Here is a 22,673-nt window from a genome sequence, read left to right as displayed (position 1 = left end):
TCCAACCTACTTTGATCAATATAGCATAGATTAATTCATGTTTAGACTCAAACATATGACATGAGCCATTTTAGATAGGTGACTAATTGTAAGCAATTTTAATCTTTCTTCATTTTATTTTTGGCCTTAAGCTAGTTGGATCAATTGAAGAAGTCATGATGAGTAAATAAAACTAATTTCTTTCTGTTGACTTAATGGGAATGCATGTGAGCAAAAGCTACAAGGCAATTTGAATTGGGTAGCTAAGCAACTAATTATTATTGAGTTTGTTCAATTAAATTGGGTTAAGTGCATTTGATTGTTGACAAAACCTAGAATCTATAAAAAACTTTTTAATTTAAAATTTCATTTTATTCATGTTTGAGAAACGAGGGCTAACCATCAAAAATACCATACCAATACCATCAAGGAAGAATTGCCAAACTGATCCGTAGGGTTTAAGTTTGTACATACCATTCACAAACTTCTTTGTGGAAACCTTTAATTTTTGTTTCAAATTGATCATTCCATTTAATTCCGTATAAATTCCTTCTATTTTTCTAACATAATCCTTGTCAAGTTATAATTTTAACCCACAAATAAACAATAAAAAGACAACAAAAAATTAGTAAGTGGTGGCCAATTACCATCCTTCATCTGGTAAGCGGCAAGCTCCCCTCAGCAGTTGGTCACTAGGGGTGTACAAGCGGGGCGGTTATTAACCGCTAATAACCATCAACCGCTAATCGTGGTAACCGGAAAACTATAAATATTCGCAACTGGATAATCGGGTCCTCAGTTGCGGTTATCGATTATAGGGTTTTAAGAAACCAGTTAATAACCAGATAACCATATTATATATTAAAAAAATGTAAATAATTAATAATATATAACCTAATTCTAAGTTTCTGACCTTATTCTCTTTCACATTCTCTCTCACGTCGCATGCTCACTGTCACTGGAGGACTCCCTACTTTCTCTTTTTTTCTTCTTCTCTTCTTCTTTTGTCACGCCGTCGTCGACTCGCTGCAGTGCTCCCACAGGCCACAGTTCCACTCCCAGATCGAGTCCCACTTTCTCAATCTCACTCTCCCTCTCATTCTCTCTCAGTCTCTCCTTCAAGCTTGACTCTCATCTCCGGATTCCACGAGGACAACTCGGTCGTCGACATCGAGCACTACTCTGACTGTGAAAGGTCTCTCTCGGTCTCTCTCTTTCAATGCACAACGAAAGGCGAAGGAGATTCTCCAAAAGGTTTGCAAATTTTTTTAGATTTGTTTGCTGGGAAAGATTTGCAGATTTCAATGAGTATTTTGAAAATTTTGTAAGTGGGTTTTATGGGATTTTTTTTAACATTGTCTCTTTGTGTTTTTCTTTAGCAGCACAGCTACGGACCAGTGGACAACTAGCCTAGTTCGTCTACCATATTTGCTGCAAATATGTTATGATAATTTCTATATCTAATTTCTCAACTTATTGTATTGAGATTCTTGAAAATCCATTGTTTTGGGTTATCATTTGCTATAATCTTTGCTTAAAATTAAAGCTACTTTTCTCTTGTTTACACAAGCATATAGTTCAGTACTTCATTTTATATAAGGATTTTTCTTACCAGGTTAGTAGTTGGTAACAGTACAAAATTTACTATTATATTAGTTCTTATATAAGAATTTCTCTTACATAAGCACATTGTTTTTTTGTAAGCTCGTAATTAAATACAATTTATTATCTATTTAATAACAGATGAAAGATATTCTTAGTGATACAATTGGTGCGAGTACGACACCTGTAGAATGTAGATAGTCCTATCCCTTTTCCTATGGAGGACCATCCTGGAACACCTACCTACGTAAATGCTCAAAGCTCCACGCCACAAAATTTACAAACCAAAAAACCACCTGTTAATCAGTTGACAAGGAGAATCCTAAAGCTATGTATAATTATTGTAATAGATTGATAGGGTGTCACCATAAAAATGACATTTCAAGCATGATGACCCACCTACAATCTAATTGCCCGAACTCTCGACTCAAAAATCGAAACTCCTTACAAGTCAAACTTTGTCACAAAAATCTCAGTTAAGAAGGCGATAAACGACACTAATAATAAAAGCTCCCAAATGGAATCTGTGAAGTATGATCCGGATATAATAAAGTGTGAATAACAAAGAGAGATTTATTCTATTATTTGAATAACAAAGAGAAATTTCATACACTTAGCTAACCACAAGGATATATATATATATATATATATATATATATATATATATATATATATATATATATATATATATATATATATATAACTCGAGCATTTAAGTCATCAATCATAATTCACCCATAAATTTCATACTAACGTGATGTGTAGAGTACCTAAATGTTATGATCTTTGTGTCCCATATGGGTTAAGTTTAATCTTAATCATATATATATATATATATATAATAAACTCTTGGACACCTTCCATTGTAAATTAGTTTTTAAGGGTAGGTTCTACTCGAAAGTTGGTATCATTTGGTTAAAAAAAAAAAAAAAAATCACGTTACAGGTTCGAGTCATGCAGGGGGTGACCTATGGGTGGATTTAAATACTAATAGGTGAGTGGAGCCGCCAAAAGAGAAAGGGCTACCATTGGGTCAATGTCATTAGTATGAGCCGCTATGTATGTCAGCTGCGGAAGCGTGATGGTATGCTATGATTCTTATGTCCCAGTGTCCCACATGGATGAAGTGTAATCTTAATCATGTGTATATAAACTATTGGGTACCCTCCCCTTGTAAGCTGGTTTTTAAGGGTAAGTTCTACCCAAAATTATCATTTGAGCTTATATACATATGATTAATATTATATTTAACCTCTGTGGGATACAATGATCGTAACACCACGCTTCCGCAGCTGACGTCTACGATGATTCACTCTATTGACACTGACCCAATGGTAATCATTTTTCTTTTGGCGACTTCACTCACCTATCAATATTTTAATCCAACCCATAGATCGTCCCCTCAGGGACTTGAACCATGACATGGGGTTTGACTCTGATACCAAATGATACAAACTTTTGGTATAACTCACCCTTGAAACCAACTTGCAATATACACATGGTTAATATTAGATTTAACCCATGTGAGACACAATGATTGTAGCATGCCGGTTTTTAAGGGTGAGTTCTACCAAAAAAGTTATAGAATTTAGTATTAAAGCCAAACACTACGTCGTGAGTTCGAGTCACAGAGGGGTCGACCTATGGACTAGATTAAAATACTGATAGGTGAGTGGATTTGCCAAAAGAGAAATGGCTACATCGGGTCAGTGTCGATAAAGTAGGTTATTATGGACATCAACTGTGGAAGCTTGGTGATATGTTACGATCATTGTGTCCCACGTGGGTTAAAAATCGTTACGTGAATGATTTCACAAACACACAACATGATAGATTTTAGGTTCTGAGAGAACTTAGACCTTAGATTCTAAGGGAACCTAGACCTTAGATTCTGAGGGAACCTATGTTCTTTAGATTATGAGGGAACGTAGACCTTTTTAAACACAAGGTTTGAGATTAATTTTACTCACTCTTTATTAATTGATCACCATTTAAATAGGAACTAGATGAATATATCAAACTAAATCAAACTAAAAGACTTGAAGATAAACTCATACTAACTTAATGATTAACTCCTATAAAAGGAAAATTACACTTTACCTCTCTCTAAAGTATCTACCACTTGGCGTTTTGGCGCCCAATGTACAAAAAATGATAGACAACCCACCTAATCTAGCCAACTATTGGCAGATAATACTATCCATCCACTTATCTGTCACTTTGGACAGAAAGGAGGTCACGTGGGTTGCATGTGACCTTTTAAGGCACAGCTCTTTCCAAAATTACCCCCCCTAAAATTCAACCCTGTGTGCCTTAGAAAATAACGGGGCGCCAATCAAACAGCTTTCACGTACCCCTTCCTAATCACTCACAGTCTGATTCCCTCTCCACACCCATCCAACGGCCAAGATAAACCACGCCTGCACCATTCCTAATTTACAGAACTGCCACTGGGCCATGAGTCTCATCATCATATTTCTAGGAACCTTCAGAGATTCTCTGTACAGACAATAGGGGAAGCATTGGAAGCCAGTGCACAGTCAGCAAGAAACAAGGCAGTGGATTAGAGTGACGCGCCGGCAATTCAAGCAGCGAAGGTGAGAGCAACCCGAAGAACCCAAAGAATCCCAAACAACCACAGCTTCTCTTGAATCCGCCGATTCTAATTTGGCAGAAACAAACGACTCTTTTGGGTCTATCTCCGGTATAGATTGAAGAGCGAAAGGCTCTGACCCAGAAGCCAGCTCCGATTGGGGATAAGAGCTCACCAGGAAAGGGACGCTGGGGGGAGGAGGCGAGCCTCCACAACCTCTAGCTTTGCCGTAAACGATCCAATCATCTCAATTGGAAGCAATCCTTCCACCGGTAGCACATTGGTAGATTCTGGCCGTGAACACAACTCGGGTCTAGGAGAAGAGTTGGATGTTTGAGGTTGAAAGTTAGGCCCCCATAGTGAAATCACAATTTATATTAGACAATCACTCGTAAAATAAGGCAAAGAAGAGGCTAAAATAATTCTTTCAACACTTGCATTGACAGCCATTCGTAAAATTGTCTGTCAATTGGCACGATGCCAGAGAAACACGAGGATCATCACTCTTCATCTCTTGCTACGTCAACTGACTCAACCACCATCCATAATTGGTTCCTAGCCTTGTCGCCTTTTTTTAGAACAGCAATATCATAATCGTTAGAATTTCTTTGCCACGTCAACTGCCCCAAAATGCCATGTGTAGGCGCCTCAGAGTCGTCTTATGTGCCATTTGGCAACGTACAAGGTCGAGGGAGCACTATTTAAAAGAATATATATATATATATATGATGATTATCTAAGCAAAAAGTCTGTGTAAGTTTTAGTAGTGTGAAAATGGTGATTATCTAACACAACGACCTCGCTTTTGTCATCGTACCAGACGAGTTTAGCATCCGAAAACAAATAATTGTACTATGTTCGATAACTTCAACTGCCGCTTGTTCCACTAGTGCTGGTTCCACATACGGCACACAAATGAAGCCACCTATAGGCTCGTGAACATGCACCAATGCAAATAACACAAGAATCACAGATAAAACCAACCAAAAAGTGATACAACGTGATTTCAATCATTCTGATAATACCCAAATGCTGGAACCCATAAAAGGAAATGAATTCATTGGGCATTGTATGGGGCAACGTAAAACTGATTTCGACTCCGACTCTAACTCCAACTCCGACTCTGACTCTTGCAGGGATTTGTTATACCCATTATATATATTCACCTTTGACTAAGTTTAGAGAGCAACTCCAAGCTTTGCATACTGCTCTTCCTAAATTGCAGTCTGCATCATCATCTTCTTTTACTTCTAGGAAGAATACAAGGAGTTCAGTCAAAGAAAGACAACAAGAAAAAGAAAAAAAAAAAAAAAAAATCAATCTTGCAAAGGATGTCTGATTTGGCAGATTCTCCAATGAAATCTGATCTCCTCCCACATCAACTTTTCAGTCCCAATGCTCGCAAGTTGAAAAAACCCTTACCTATCATTCTCCCACATGAACTTTATGGCCTTTACGCTCGTGGGGAGAGAAATCCCACGGCAGCTATCCTCCTATCAACTCTACGACTTCAACCCTCGCATGGAGCGAAAGAATGGCCAAGATAATTCTAAAGATAGCAACGAATCACAGCGTAACACACTCGTGAAGAAGCAGCTTTAGCAGCTTTCTGTGTCTCTCAAAGGCCATCCTTCCAACCCACCCATTTTTTTCCCGCATGAGTTCTTCCATCGCCACAATCGTATGGTGAAAAGTATCTCACATCACTCTCATGAATCAATGACACAAAAGAGCACCCACGATAATTCTGAAGAGAGCAACGCCTCACAACACAAGTCAACCACGAAGAAGTGGAAGCTCTTTTGTTTTTGATCTTGTTTTGCTTTTATTTTGCTCCTTTTTTCTTTTCTTTTTTTTTTTTTAAAAAAAAAAAAAGATAGCAGGCTTGGGCATCTAGAAGTTGGTGGGTGTTACAGTTTGATTTGGCCGACAATGGAGAGGGTTGGGATGGCAGACAACGACAGTGTTGGAATGGCGGTTGTAGTTGGGCTGAGGATGGTGGAGGGTTGGAGAGTAGGAAGGCGAAGATGAGGGACATGAGTAGTACTGTAGCCCTGTTATTTTCTAAGGCACACAAGGTTAAATTTCGGGGTCGGGGTGGGGGGGGGGGGGGGGGTAATTTTGGAACGAGCTATGCCTTAAAAGGTCTCGTGCAATCCACATGACCTCATTTTTGTCCAAAATGACATAAGTGGACGGATGGTATTTAGTGCCAATAGTTGGTTAGATTGTCTGGGTCATCTACCATTTTTTGTACATTTGGTGCCAAAATGCCAAGTGGCTGATACTTCAGGGGGTAAAGTATAATTTTCCCTCATACAAATAACAATAGAAACCTATTACTAAATAACTTATGCACCATAGTGCTACAAATAATTAAAAGATAATTAAAAGTTTTTGACTTAAAATGATAATTATAACTATCCTTATTTAATTAAACTACGACTACTTTGAGATAAGCTACATTAAAAATAACTTCAAGAGCTTCATAGGATACGTGCAACGCCTTTTATATGTTGTAGAATTATACTTTTATAACATTCATTCCCCATTGAAAAGTGTCCTTGTCCTCAAGGACAAAATCTGAAAATTGTCTTTCATTCGCTTCCTAGGCGAGTGTTCACCCGGTGGATCATACCTCTCCTCCACGAGCTCTGTGTAGACAGTGGTACACAATTGTTGCTGGGTGAACGGATCTGTAACCCGAGTTGCTACACAATCGATGTGGCTCCATGATGATAGAGTCGTCCATTTCCTTGCATAAATAGCCCAAGGCGGCGGCACATCATATTAGGGTAGCCGGATTTGCGTCGTTTTGGTCATGGTAAGTGGTGCTCCATTGGTGTCAAGCAGTTCTGGTTGAAGCCTTTGGGTTTTAATTGCTTTGTTTTCCAACGGCAACGGGATGGATTGAAGTGACTGTTTGTGAATGCTAAGGGCACGAGACTTCATTTTTTTGTGCATCTAACACTTTCTTTGAGAGAAAGTTGTCCACTTTTTTTTTTTTTTTCCCGTCCGTTTATCTGATTTCCCCCTTATTCCACTATTCTCCATAGGCACCCGATTGTCTAGTTTGTCTTCCATTCTCTTTTGATGCTATATATGTTGAATTTTTGATGAAATATTCGAGCATTTTTATGATACTCAAATTCTGCTGCTCAAGCCAATCGAACCTTTGGTCGGTCATTGAGCTAGTAGGCTCTTATACCAAATTTTTACGTGAATAATTTCACAAACACGCAACGGAATAGGTTTAATGTTTTGAGGGAACCTAAACATTTTCAAACACAAGATTTAAGATTAATTATGCTTACTATTTATTAATTAATCACCCTTTAAATAGAGGATTACACGACTACACGAATCAAATTAAAAGACTTTGAGATAAAGCATAACCGATTTTTAGAAATGTCCATATTTTGGTGTTTTGAACATTCCTTAAACCTTTTTTTAGGGCATATTTTTAGATGACTTTGGGCATTTTTAAAGAAGAAAAAGGCTTCAAAATATAATAAAGTTTAAGAATATTAATATTATTAATATTTTTATGAATATAGATCAATTTCATTAAACTTAAAACGAAAATCCTATACCAATCACACAAAAATAACGTTGTTTTGTATATATATATATATATAGGTTAGCAACTTTTTCAAACCATTTATAAAAACAAACATGCAGCGAGTAGTTATAAAGAACCGTCCGCTTGTACACCTAGACTTAGCTGTATGCATTTCTTAACGCCTCGTTGGGACTTGACATGGTATAAAAAGATACATATGTTAAGGAGGCAAATTTGATATTAAAGCTAGCCCACGCGCGCTACGGCAACAATCGTACGTAGGTCTCAATAAATTTTCAAAAGTCATACCTTTTAAAGGCCATAACTTCGCATACAATTACCTATCTAAGACGTATTGCTTAGGAAAATAAATTTACCTATTTAAGACAATTTTTAATATATATATATATATATATATATATATATATATATATATATATATATATATATATATATATATATATATTATTTTTTTTACATGTCCACACAAGAGGGGGAGGGAGAGAGGGGATTCGAACTAGTGACCTCCGCTTCATGAGGCGTGGTCTCCAGCCGATTGAGCTATCTCTTGGGGACGTATTGATGCTTAGTTGATACTAGCTTTAATTCGGAGATAAACTGCTACAAGCTAAGAACAATAAAAAAAAAAATTTACTAGTAAATGACTTATGTAGTACCATAGAATTATACATTCATAATACAAAACATGCCACGCCGATTAATATAAAATGTGTTTTACGATGAGTATCATTAATTACTCACGTACAAGTTAGTAAGAAGAATTTGAATCTCGATCTACAGTGTAGATCGAGAGTATACTGGTCGTCGATCGGTTGAATCAAGCGATCCCGGCCAATAGATAGAACCCTGGGCTGTGCGTAAAGCAAAAAAACGAGACACGTACAGAAATCGCGCCGAAATTTCTGACGTACAGCCAAAGTCAGTAACCTAGCTAAAGGCCCAAATTAGACGCTTTCTTAGGTGTACGTACTCGTAGACCTAATCATGCAAAGGTTGTTGGAGTTTAGTAATCAGATCGTTGTATATATAAACAAAAACGTGGCGTATAATCCTTTAGTCTTTACCGATATATCCACCCACAGAGAGAGAGGAGAAGTTCTAAAAAAAAAAGTATATAAAGGGGGTAGTAGTTGTAAACTGATAAACGACTAACCAATTCCCACTTCTTATAAGCATAAAATCCATTGCCACCCTCATCCAAGGACCTTGAATCGATCGGAAAATGACAAAAAGCCCAATGGAGTCGGTTGTTGCGGAGCTCGAAGGGTCGCTTCTGAAGGACCCAGACGCCTACTCCTACTTCTTGTTGGTGGCATTCGAGGCCTCTGGTTTGTTCAGGTTTGCGCTGTTGTTGATGTTATGGCCCGTGATTCGCTTGCTGGAAATGATGGCGATGGAGGACGCCGGGCTGAAGCTCATGATCTTTGTTGCAGTCGCCGGTGTTCGTGAATCCGAGATCCAATCTGTGGCGAGGGCTGTTTTGCCAAAGTTTTATATGGATGATATTGATATGGAGGCATGGAAGGTCTTTAGCTTCTATGACAAAAGAGTTGTGGTGACTAAGACGCCGAGGATTATGGTGGAGAGGTTTGTCAAGGAGCATTTGCGAGCTGACGAGGTTGTCGGAAGCGAACTTGTCGTGAACCGTTTTGGGTTCGCAACGGGGTTCGTTAATGATGATATTCGTCCTCTCTCCGATCGGGTGGCAAAGCTGTTTGTCGATGAACCGCCAAGTTTAGGCTTAGGAAGGCCTACAGGCGCCGCTTCTGGTCCTTCGTTCTTATCCCTGTGCAAGGTAATTAAGTATATCCCATATTTCAGTTCAAAACCTTTACTTTAATATCGAGTTATTTCAAATATTTAAGTAACTTTGAATTGAATTATTAATTAACAAAAGCTTACTTGAAATAGGAAGTTCCCCAACAATTAATTCTCACTGTCTTAATATATACATCGTTTATTTAGTGAAAAAGACAATTTTATGAGTTATGTTAGAAACTACGAATTCGTTTTGTAAAGCTTTTTAAAGGTTGTTTTATGCTTATTAGTTGTGATTTGATATAAAAGTAAAAGAAATTTTGATTGTTTTGCGAGTATTTTATGTTTATAATTATTTGTTAATGCTTTTGCTATTTTGCTAAAAAGTAAAAAATTCTCTTACAAAATGTTGCCCATGGAGCCCTTTATCCTACAACTATAATATACAATATATGCTAACGCGACAATCTTAAGAATAAATACGGATTTAAGCCTTGGTTGAAATAATCATATCACATCAACCTCGTGGAAGAGTTGCAGGTAAAAATATAAGCTTTAGTATATATTAGTCTGATTTTATATATGCACTAGGTTAATAAAGAACTATTATGTGACTCTGGTTAATTTGTTACAGGAACAAATGCAGCCACCATTCATGACCAACCAAAAGTATGATAACCACCAAGTCCTCCGCCCGCTTCCAGTGATCTTCCACGATGGCCGCCTAGTGAAGCGCCCAACACCATCTACGGCCCTCTTAATCCTCCTATGGATGCCCTTAGGGATCTTACTTGCGATAATCCGAATTGTTACAGGCATGGTGCTACCAATGAGGGCTATTCCCTACTTGTCACGACTGCTTGGCGGCAAGGTTATCGTCAAAGGCAAACCACCCCCGCTTGCCTTTGGCGCCAACACGGGAGTACTATTTGTGTGCACTCACCGGACCTTAATGGACCCCGTCGTCCTCTCCACCGTACTGGGACGAAAAATCCCAGCTGTGACATACTCCATCTCTCGATTCTCAGAGATCTTATCACCAATTCCTACCGTTCGGCTGACAAGAATCCGTGAAGTGGACGCGGAAAAAATAAAGAGTGAATTAAGCAATGGAGATCTGGTGGTTTGTCCTGAAGGAACAACATGCCGGGAACCCTTCCTCTTGAGGTTTAGTGGGCTGTTTGCTGAACTGACGGATCGGATTGTTCCGGTGGCCATGAATTATCGGGTTGGGTTCTTCCATGCAACAACGGCTAGGGGTTGGAAAGCACTAGACCCGATTTTCTACATGATGAACCCTAGGCCAGTGTACGAGGTAACTTTCTTGAACCAGTTGCCGGTCGAAGCGACATGTACGGCCGGGAAAAGTCCACATGATGTTGCAAATTACGTGCAAAGGATCTTGGCTGCTACGCTAGGGTTTGAGTGCACAAACTTTACAAGGAAGGACAAGTACAGGGTGCTGGCTGGAAATGATGGGAATGTGTCTTATATTTCGTTCCTTGATCAAGTTAAGAAGGTGGTGAGAAACTTCAAGCCATTTATTCACTAGCTAATTAAGACAATATCATCAGATCAATAAGATTGATTTCGATCTCGATCTATTTGCTGATCTTTTTTCCTTTAATTAAGCCAAGGTATTTGCGTTGATTTTGCATGTAAATGGATGCATGGGGTAATTTGTATTCTTTTGTTTTTGTTTTTGGGTGGATTATTGTTTCGATCTGTCGTAATTGTTTAAATAGTTAATGTATGAGGTAGTAGCGGACCCAGCCTTGCAAATATGGGTGGGCCAAATTGAAAGAAAAAAGAATTTGGAGGGGCAAACCTAAAAAAGTAAAAAAAATTAAGGACAAAATTTTATTTTATTTTATTTATTTTAGAATTTTTTTTTTTTTTTTGAGAAAAATTGTGGGGGTTGGGGGGGGGGGGCCAGGGCCCCCCCTAGCCCTCGTGTAGGTCCGCCATTGGATACAAGCAAATATAATAAGAGATCTTCCGAATTTCGATCCTACAAGGAAATTAAAAATAGTATATATTTTAAAATGTAACTAGCAATATACCTGTACGATTTATGCACATGTTAATCAACAAATAAGCATATAGGAAAAACACTCAGAAAACAAATATATAGGAAATTTTTATATACATAATACATGACTTCTATGTGCTAGAAAAAAGAAGAAATATTGAGTAATATTTTAATTGTACCTTTATGCCATATAAATAGGCAAAGAAACAAACAATAAGTTTGCCATATAAGTACTTATGAGTAATGCTATATTTTAATTTTATTTTTTACTTAAAGTAATGTTATATATATACACACCATATTTTTATCCCAAAATGCTGATGTAACCATTTCAACTAATCTTTAATTAATTTTTATTTTAGAGTTGTTATTTAGTATTCTTTCATCTTTCTCTTGTCTTCAAATTTCAAAAATTAACTATTAGATTTGTAGGACCCACACCTTCATTCTTGTGGGTCATACAAATCTAATAGTTAATTTTCAAGAAAAAAATAAAGGAAAAAGATAAAAAAAAAAACACCTAATATACACTTTCCCTCTTATATTGGGTGGAACCCACACCACATGGGCTTGGGTGAGTGTGTAAGGAGTGTTTATTATGTGTTTTTGTATCACCTCCTAAAAAGAAATAATTGAAATGTCCTATCCCAATTGGATAGGAACTACGTCTCATAAAGTATAAGTCACTAGTTCGAATCATCTTCTTCCTCTTATGTGGACACGTAAAATAATAATAATAATAAATGACTGAAATGAAAATGCCAAAAATCCAAGAGTTAAAAAAATGTGATTTTAAAACTCGAAAAATAAGATTGAACCTATAGAGTTATGAAGAAATTACCCTTTATTCAATATACAACATCGAGGATTGGTTGAGTTGCCACTCATGTATAAGGGAAATACACACGTAATTTGATAAAATGTAAATGCGGTAATTTATAAGATGCACGCGCTTTGTACAACAAATCAATAATATTTGGATGATGTTTACAACTACGAGCTAGCATTCCACGTGAACAATTTATTTTTTATTTTTTATAATTCAAAGGGGAAAAGGAGCTAAAAATACATGATAAAATCATTTAAAACATGTTCCACTAACGGTGCAACATGAATGCGATCAGTAAGTATGAAGAGCAAATATTATTGTTAATCTTTATGATTCATGAATATGATAATTAATATGTCGTATATCATGAATTAATTAAAATCTTTAACTGTTAATTAGCTCAACGTGTAATATTATATACTACACAAACATTTTATAAATATTTTATAAAGCAAATTTAACAAAATATGGTAGTCACTGTCACCGAATATATATATATATATATATATATATATATATTAACAATCATATTTTTTTAAGACAAAAACATCCAGCACTATAAGAAACTAGGTGCTCAACCGTTCCTAATACCTAATACCTGAGTTTGGCTTCGAAATTTTGCGTCACGTACGTCCTCCACGACACCGTTTTATGAAGAATGAAATTAGACCGTCGAATTTTATTACAGGAGACAGTGCAATTGAAGCTGTCTTTTGTTTACTACACGTCAGTCTTATGTTGAAAATTGTAATTTGAGTCGCATCAATAGCTTGGGCAATACTCTTTCCCAAGAGGAAGAAGGCCTCTCGTGGTCGTGGATAACCCCAACAATAGTAAGGTTAAGTGTTTCCTTCTCTATCTGCTGATTACATACGATTAGGGTTTAGGATGTATCATGTTATTGTTTCTCAAGAAGCCTAGGGTTTATTGGCTGTTCTAGTATTTAGATTCTGTCATTTACTGTTTACTACCAAGTTTGAATTTGAAGCAGGGTTTTTCTGAGATTTGGAATTGAGAAAGGGAGTGATCTCGATCGAAATGGCGCATCTGGGCCGTGGTGCGGAAGCGCACGCCATACACAAGCAGTACGATTATCGAGCCGACTCCAGTCTGGTCCTGACCACCGACTCTCGCCCACGGGACACCGGCGAGCCCGAGTCCCTTTGGGGCAAGATCGGCACCAAGAGCTTCGGCGATAGGGCCTATCGTGGGAAACCTCCTGAACTGGACGAGAAGCTTCAGAGAGCCAAGAGGAAGAAGAAGGGAAGTGACCCGCTTGCCGAACCCCAACCTGGCCGCCAGAGCAAGCGGCGCCGCCTTCAAGAAGAGAGTGTCTTGACTTCATCCGAGGAAGGTATATACCAGCCGAAGACAAAGGAGACGAGGGCTGCGTATGAGGCTATGCTGAGTGTCATTCAACAACAGTTGGGTGGCCAGCCTCTCGGCATTGTCAGTGGTGCCGCCGATGAGATCTTGGCTGTCCTTAAGAATGAGACAATTAAGAACCCCGACAAGAAGAAGGAAATTGAGAAGCTACTGAATCCGATTCGCAACCCTGTTTTTGATCAGTTGGTTTCGTTTGGGAGGCTTATCACTGACTATCAAGACGGGGGTGATGCAGCTGGACCTGCTGCTGCCAATGGTGATGATGCTCTTGACGATGATGTGGGCGTGGCAGTCGAGTTTGAGGAGAATGAGGAGGACGATGAGGAGACTGATCTTGATATGGTCCAGGAGGATGAAGAGGAGGACGATGATGTGGTGGAAGCCAATGGTGCTGGGGCTATGCAAATTGGGGGTGGGATCGACGATGACGATGATATGGGGGAAGCAAATGAGAGTATGAGCCCGAATGCACTGAGCATTGGTGCTTATTGGCTTCAGGGGAAGATCTCTGAAGCATTTGAAAAGCAGATTGATCCACAAAAGTGCCAGAAGCTTGCAGAAGAGGTCCTTAAGATACTTGCTGAAGGTGATGGCAGGGAAGTGGAGTCGAAGCTGTTGGTGCTTCTCCAATTTGATAAGTTTAACCTTATTAAGTTTCTGTTGAGGAATCGACTGAAGATTGTGTGGTGTACCCAGTTGGCAAGGGCTGAAGACGATGAACAGAAGAAGATCGAGGAGGAGATGCTGGGTTTGGGTCTGGAATTGGCGGCAATTGTTGATCAGTTGCATACCACAAGGGCTAGTGCAAAAGAAAGGCAAAAGAACTTGGAGAAGAGTATTCGAGAAGAGGCTTGCCGATTGAAGGATGAGAGCAGTGGAGATGGGGACAGAGGTAGGAGAGGGCTTGTTGATAGGGATGCAGACAGTGGCTGGGGCCAGCGCCAGTTACTTGATCTGGACAGTATTGCTTTTGAACAAGGTAGTCGTTTGGTGGCGGCAAAAAAGATTGAGCTTCCTGATGGGTCTTATAGGCATTCTAGCAAGGGATACGAAGAAATTCACGTGCCCGCATTGCAGCCAAAATCACTTGTTCCAAATGAGAAACTTATAAAAATATATGACATGCCAGACTGGGCACAACCAGCTTTCAAAGGAGTGAAGGAGTTGAACAGGGTACAGAGTAGAGTCTATGAGACTGCCCTTTTTAAAGCTGACAACATCCTATTATGTGCTCCCACTGGTGCAGGGAAAACTAATGTTGCAGTGCTCACCATACTTCAGCAAATAGCATTGAACAGGAATTCGGATGGTTCATTCAACCACAGTAATTATAAGATTGTATATGTTGCACCTATGAAAGCTCTTGTCGCTGAAGTCGTCGGCAATTTGTCTGATCGATTGCGGTATTATGATGTCAAGGTCAGGGAGCTTAGTGGAGACCAGTCGCTTACTCGCCAACAAATTGAAGAAACTCAAATTATTGTCACAACTCCTGAGAAGTGGGATATCATTACCAGGAAGTCAGGTGATCGTACTTATACACAGCTTGTGAAGCTTCTTATCATTGACGAGATTCATCTTCTTCATGATAACAGAGGACCTGTGCTTGAAAGTATTGTCGCTAGAACTGTAAGGCAGATTGAAATTACAAAAGACCATATTCGGTTGGTTGGGTTGTCTGCTACACTCCCTAACTATGAAGATGTGGCTTTGTTCTTACGGGTTGATCTGGAAAAAGGATTATTCCACTTTGACAATAGTTACAGACCTGTACCTCTTTCCCAACAGTATATTGGAGTCACGGTAAAGAAGCCATTGCAGAGGTTCCTGTTGATGAGTCATGTCTGTTACGAAAAGGTAATGGCTGTAGCGGGAAAGCATCAAGTCCTTATTTTTGTCCACTCGAGGAAAGAAACAGCCAAAACAGCTCGTGCCATACGAGATACTGCTCTTGCTAACGATACTCTTGGTAGATTTTTGAAAGAGGACAGTGCAAGCCGTGAGATTCTCCATACTCATAGAGATCTGGTCAAGAGCAATGAACTTAAAGACCTTCTGCCATATGGTTTCGCTGTTCATCATGCTGGGTTGACAAGGTCTGATCGCCAGCTTGTTGAGGAGCTATTTAAACTTGGGCATGTGCAAGTTTTGGTTTCTACTGCAACTCTTGCTTGGGGTGTCAATTTGCCTGCTCACACCGTTATCATCAAAGGGACCCAAATTTACAATCCAGAAAATGGTGCATGGACCGAACTAAGTCCTCTGGATGTTATGCAGATGCTGGGTCGTGCGGGAAGGCCCCAGTATGATTCGTATGGGGAGGGCATAATCATTACTGGTCATAGTGAACTACAATATTATCTTTCTCTAATGAATCAGCAGCTTCCTATTGAAAGTCAGTTTGTGTCCAAATTGGCTGACCAATTGAATGCAGAAATTGTTCTAGGAACTGTTCAGAATGCTAGAGAAGCCTCCAATTGGATTGGGTACACTTACTTGTATGTCCGCATGTTGCGCAATCCTACACTCTATGGTTTGGCACCTGATGTTCTCACGAGAGATATAACATTGGAGGAGAGGAGGGCTGATTTGGTAAGAATCAAATTCTCTTGTTTTTATGTTTCATTTCTGTTTTGTACGTTGCATCTTTTTTTGTCGTTCTCATTTTCTCTAGTTTCTGCGGCTATCTTCTGATGCTTTTATTTCTTTTATGCTTAGTATAACAAGTGTGACTAAATTACTTTATTGAAATATATGTCTTTAATGCTTATACTGGGGCAAGGTCAAGTATATGTTCTCTAAGTTGATTTGTTCTGTTCTACATCTTACCAGTGGCCTGTGGGGATCTGAGGCATTCTTGTATGTCCAGATATCTTTTAGATCCTACTGTTTTATTATGATGGCATTCCTGTCTCTTTTTTAGCCCTTATGGAAATTATTGTTTATTCGTATCCGTGGTTTGTTGTCTCATGGTCTCTATTTTTTTATTTTTTTTTTGTGTATAGATTCATTCTGCAGCAACCATATTGGAGAAAAATAATTTGGTTAAGTATGATAGAAAAAGTGGGTATTTCCAGGTCACGGACTTGGGTCGCATTGCTAGTTACTATTATATAACTCATGGGACAATATCGACGTATAATGAGCATTTGAAGCCCACTATGGGAGATATTGAGCTTTGTCGGTTGTTTTCACTCAGTGAAGAATTCAAATATGTTACAGTGCGGCAGGATGAGAAGATGGAGCTAGCAAAGCTTTTGGATCGTGTTCCTATTCCCATCAAGGAAAGCTTGGAAGAGCCTAGTGCCAAGATTAATGTTTTGCTGCAAGCATATATTTCACAGTTGAAGCTTGAAGGCCTTTCATTAACATCTGACATGGTTTTCATAACTCAGGTTCGTTTATATCTTGTTTACTTGTTTTCTCTTTTTTGCCCTTTCATTTATAGTTCAATTAGAATTGAGAATGTGATGCGGACACCAGATACATGCCAGTGATTACACTTGTTTGGACTCTGATATCAGAGGAGAGCTGGAGATTTTACTTTTGGCACTTTTGATTATGTTACATTTTATTGTTATGCTATTTTATTTTCAGTGTTATGTTATTTTATTTTTTAGACTTTGGGTTATGTTAATTTAGATTGGCTTTATGTTATTTTAGTGGGCTGTTTGCCTAAGTGTCACTAGGGCTACGGTTAGGGTTTAATCCCTAGGCTATTTAAGCATAGTTTTGTACTGTGGTAATTAGCTTTTGATGAATTTAAAAGAAAAAACGATGGACTGTTTTGTCTTCTTTCTTCTCTCGTTTCTCCTTCAACTTTTCTTCTCAACTTCTTGTTGTCCCGCATCAGAACGTTTCAGCTCACTGTAGTGGTTACTTTCTCCTTTGTCCCATTTGAATTCATTTTGTTGTCTGCTTTTGTTTGTTCTTTGGTCAGGTTCTTTGTCTTTGTTCGCTCACTTGTTTCTGTCTTTGTGTTCAGAGTGCGGGACGTCTTCTGCGAGCTCTTTTTGAGATAGTTTTGAAACGTGGATGGGCACAATTGGCTGAGAAGGCTTTGAACTTATTGAAAATGGTTAACAGGAGGATGTGGAGTGTCCAAACACCGCTTCGCCAATTCAGTGGAATCCCAAATGATATTTTGATGAAGTTAGAGAAGAAGAATTTCGCCTGGGAAAGGTATTATGACCTTTCATCTCAGGAAATAGGGCAGCTTAGTCACATGGGAAGGACGCTTCATAAATTCATCCATCAATTCCCCAAACTTAACCTTGCAGCACATGTTCAGCCAATTACTCGCACTGTTTTGAGGGTTGAGCTGACAATAACGCCAGACTTTCAGTGGGAGGACAAAGTTCATGGATGTGTGGAGCCATTTTGGGTGATTGTGGAAGATAATGATGGTGAATATATTCTTCATCATGAATATTTCATGCTGAAGAAGCAGTATATTGATGAGGATCACACGTTGAATTTCACGGTGCCAATTTATGAACCATTGCCACCACAGTACTTCATCCGTGTTGTGTCAGATAGATGGCTTGGGTCACAAACTGTTTTACCTGTTTCTTTCAGGCATCTCATCTTACCAGAAAAATATCCTCCACCGACGGAGCTATTGGACTTGCAACCACTGCCTGTGACTGCCTTAAGGAATCCATCATACGAAGCTCTTTATAAGGATTTTAAGCATTTTAATCCTGTTCAGACGCAGGTATTCACTGTTTTGTATAGCACGGATGACAATGTTTTAGTTGCTGCACCGACAGGGAGTGGGAAGACCATTTGTGCAGAGTTTGCTATCTTAAGGAATCATCAAAAAGGGCCTGAGAGTGTCATGCGCGTTGTCTATATTGCACCCGTTGAAGCTCTAGCGAAGGAACGGTATCGTGATTGGGAGTGGAAGTTTGGAAAGGGTGGTCTTAAAATGCGGGTTGTTGAATTAACTGGGGAAACAGCTACCGATTTGAAACTCCTTGAGAAAGGTCAAATAATAATCAGTACTCCGGAGAAATGGGATACTTTGTCCCGCCGCTGGAAACAAAGGAAACATGTTCAACAGGTTAGCCTCTTCATCATTGATGAACTCCATTTGATTGGGGGTCGAGGTGGTCCCAACTTGGAAGTGATCGTTTCCAGGATGAGATACATTGCGAGTCAAGTTGAGGACAAGATTCGTATTGTGGCTCTGTCTACTTCACTTGCAAATGCAAAGGATCTTGGGGAATGGATAGGTGCTACCTCCCGTGGCCTTTTCAATTTTCCTCCTGGTGTACGTCCTGTGCCATTGGAAATACACATTCAGGGAGTGGACATAGCTAATTTTGAAGTGAGGATGAAAGCAATGACGAAATCAACATACACTGCAATTGTTCAACATACCAAGAATGGGAAGCCTGCTCTTGTTTTTGTTCCAACAAGGAAGCATGTCCGATTCACTGCTGTGGATCTGATGACGTACTCTGTAGTGGACAGAGGAGGGAAGAAGCCATTTTTATTGCAGACCCCTGAAGAAATCGAGCCTTTCATTGACAAAATTAATGATGAAATGTTGAAAGCCACTTTACGTCATGGAGTGGGCTACTTGCATGAGGGCTTAACTAATTTGGATCAAGAAGTTGTGTCACAGCTGATTGCGGCTGGGTGGATTCAGGTTTGTGTCATGAGCAGTTCTATGTGTTGGGGTTTGTCATTATCAGCCCACTTGGTGGTCGTGATGGGAACACAATATTATGATGATCGGGAAAATTCTCATACTGATTACCCTGTTACTGATCTGTTGCAAATGATGGGTCATGCAAGTCGACCTTTATTAGATGATTCTGGGAAATGTGTCATTCTTTGCCATGCTCCTCGTAAAGAATACTACAAGAGGTTCTTATATGAAGCATTCCCAGTTGAAAGCCATTTGCACCACTTTCTACAAGATAATTTGAATGCGGAAGTTGTTGCTGGAATTATAGAGAACAAGCAAAATGCTGTGGATTATCTTACATGGACATTTATGTACAGGAGGCTCACACAAAATCCCAACTATTACAATCTTCAGGGAGTTAGTCACAGACACCTTTCTGATCACTTGTCAGAGCTTGTAGAGAACACATTGAGCGATTTGGAAGCAAGTAAATGTGTCGTTATCGAGGATGGTATGGACCTTTCTCCTTCGAATCTTGGCTTGATAGCATCGTATTATTACATCAGTTACACTACTATAGAGCGTTTCAGTTCTTCTTTGACTTCTGAAACGAAGATGAAGGGTCTTCTAGAGATCCTGGTTTCAGCTTCAGAGTATGAACAACTTCCAATACGACCTGGGGAGGAAGAGGTGGTCCGGAGGTTGATTAATCACCATAGGTTTTCATTTGAAAATCTCAAATGCATGGACCCGCATGTGAAAGCAAATGCGCTTCTTCAGGCCCACTTTGCGAGGCAGAGTGTGGGTGGGAACCTATCATCGGACCAGCGAGAGGTGCTTGTTTCTGCGACTAGATTGCTTCAGGCAATGGTTGATGTTATTTCGAGCAATAGCTGGCTGAGCCTTGCTCTTCTTGCCATGGAAGTCTGCCAAATGTTGACACAGGGCATGTGGGAGCGTGATTCTATGCTTCTACAGCTTCCACACTTTACAAAGGAGTTGGCCAAGAGATGCCAAGAAAACCCTGGCAAGAATATAGAGACCGTATTTGATTTGGTGGAGATGGAAGATGATGAGAGGCGTGAGCTACTGCAGATGTCGGATGAACAGTTGGTGGATATTGCAAGGTTTTGCAACCGTTTTCCCAACATCGATATGACTTATGAAGTGCTGGATAATGACAAGGTGAGGGCTGGGAGGGATATGGTGCTGCAAGTCACTCTTGAGCGGGATCTTGAGGGAAGGACAGAGGTGGGACCTGTTGATGCTCCCAGGTACCCCAAGGCCAAAGAAGAAGGGTGGTGGCTTGTTGTTGGCGATGCCAAAACTAACCAGTTGCTTGCCATCAAGAGGGTTTCCCTGCAAAGGAAATCAAAGGTTAAGCTTGAATTTGCCCCTGCAGAAGCTGGAAAGAAGACGTACACGCTCTATTTCATGTGCGATTCATATCTGGGTTGTGACCAGGAGTATACCTTCACTGTCGATGTCAAAGAAGCAGCAGGCCCCGGTGAAGATAGTGGGGAAGAAGAGTAAGTGCAAATAAATTATTCTACATGAAACTGGGAATATTCTTATCTGATTATACTTTATACAAAGCTTGAGGTAATCTGTTTTGAGAATTCATTCATTTTGAGGGCAAACAGAGAGAGACTAGAATATGGTATGAAAATTATAGCTCTTAAAACTCATTCAAACCAAACCAATAAGAAAAATGGAAACGAGATACTAAAAACAAAAACAGAGGACCTTTAATGATATACATCAAACACAAGAAAGGTCAGTTCTTTATAACTTCAAAAGCTTCAGAGATTAGTTCTTTTTGATAAATATACATCAAATGCAAGAAAGGTCGGTCATTCAAAAGCTTCAAAGATGAGTTACTTATGATAAATACCCATAAAAAGAGAGAAATCTTACCGTGTGAGGGAGAGTTGAGAGAGGAGCGACGGTACAGGGAGAGAAATTTTTCTTTGTAGAAGAGTAGGAGAGTATTTGTAGAAAAACTGACTTTCTTTTTTATTTTTTATTTTTTTTATTTTATTATTATGTGTGTGTTTGATGTGTATTTATAAAAAAGAACTGATATCTGAAGCTTTTAAAGTTATAAACTTATAAAGAACCAGGACTTCTTGCGTTTGATGTGTATTTATCATAAAGAGCTAATCTCCGAAGCTTTTGACTTTATAAAGAACTGATCTTTCTTGCGTTTGATGTATATCATTGAAGGTTCTCTGTTTTTGGTTTTAGTGTCTCATTTTCATTTTTGTTACTTGCTTGGTTGTTTGGTTTGAATGAATTTAAGAGCAATAATTTTCTTAACAGATTCTAGTCTCTTTCTTTGTTTTCCCTCAAGATGAATGAATGAATATTAGTCATTTTCCCTTTGTCGAGCCTGTCTATAATGCTCCGTTTGTTTGGGCGTAAAATATTTTCTGTATTTTTTAGAATTTGGTATAACCGAAAATGATGGTCAACAAAAATCATTTTTAGTTTGACCGTAAAAACTCTTTAATTTTTGGAAAACGTGAAAACCGTAAATCGTTTTCTGGATTTAAACTCTTCATTTTTGCACACACGTTTGTGAGAATCTGTCACCGCCGGCATTGGAGTTTGCTGGTAGCCCGAATCTACCTTCGAAGGTTCCCGAATTTTGATATCCGATTGTCGGAATTCGGCAAGCCAAATTTTGGCAAAACAAGCTGAAATTCAAACGGTGCCGGATTCTGAATTCGGCGACGTCCGGCCACCGTCACCAGATTTTGGCTTTCATCGCTGGAATTTGGTGAAAGTGGACGGAATCCCGTCGGTCAGTGACGAAATCTTGTCATCGGTAATTTTTTTGTAAGAGTCAAACACTGAAAAATATTTTACATCGAAACAGAGCATAATTTTCATAATAGATTACCTTGAGCTTTCTATAATCAGATAAGAATACCCGCACAGCATACTTTTCATAATAGATTATAATTTATTTGCCCTTGATAGAATGAAAACACTTGGGTGTTGTTTACTCCCTCATTTCAATAATGTGAAGAGAGATGTGTTCTGTATTTAGAACATAAGCAGTACAGATTACATCATTACAATGTATTTGAAAGTTTGAATTACATTGATAGAGTAATGTAACTAACCACATTATCCTTATCCTTAAGCTTCCCATCTTTTGTGTTACATTTGATATTTGAATTGCTGCTCTCTTGTGATCATGTTTTGGCTAATCAGTCAGTGTCTCAATAGGCCCCCTCAACCTTAGCAACAGGGAAGGCCCCATAC

The 22,673-nt window shown here is 39.0% G+C and overlaps 2 protein-coding genes across 3 annotated transcripts; both read left to right on the top strand.

The window, feature by feature from the left end:
• The first annotated feature begins 8,887 nt into the window (after positions 1-8,887).
• LOC133864780 (glycerol-3-phosphate acyltransferase 5-like) lies at positions 8,888-11,216 on the top strand. Its single transcript, XM_062301193.1, has 2 exons — positions 8,888-9,552; positions 10,150-11,216. The coding sequence occupies exons 1-2, from the start codon at positions 8,980-8,982 to the stop codon at positions 11,065-11,067; spliced, it is 1,491 nt and encodes a 496-aa protein (XP_062157177.1). The 5' UTR covers positions 8,888-8,979; the 3' UTR covers positions 11,068-11,216.
• A 1,871-nt stretch (positions 11,217-13,087) lies between these two features.
• Positions 13,088-22,348, top strand: LOC133862912 (DExH-box ATP-dependent RNA helicase DExH12-like). 2 transcript variants are annotated; one of them, XM_062298832.1, is made up of 4 exons: positions 13,118-13,214; positions 13,368-16,354; positions 16,768-17,157; positions 17,748-22,348. In XM_062298832.1, the coding sequence occupies exons 2-4, from the start codon at positions 13,415-13,417 to the stop codon at positions 20,931-20,933; spliced, it is 6,516 nt and encodes a 2,171-aa protein (XP_062154816.1). In that variant the 5' UTR covers positions 13,118-13,214; positions 13,368-13,414; the 3' UTR covers positions 20,934-22,348. The 2 variants fall into 2 exon arrangements, with proteins under 2 accessions (XP_062154817.1, XP_062154816.1); XM_062298833.1 differs by having other exon boundaries at positions 13,088-16,354; positions 16,840-17,157.
• The last annotated feature ends 325 nt before the right edge of the window (positions 22,349-22,673 follow it).

The sequence above is a fragment of the Alnus glutinosa genome, chromosome 3 (assembly GCF_958979055.1).
Source record: "Alnus glutinosa chromosome 3, dhAlnGlut1.1, whole genome shotgun sequence".
Taxonomy (NCBI): Eukaryota; Viridiplantae; Streptophyta; class Magnoliopsida; order Fagales; family Betulaceae; genus Alnus; species Alnus glutinosa.
This window is presented reverse-complemented; position numbering and strand designations above follow the sequence as displayed.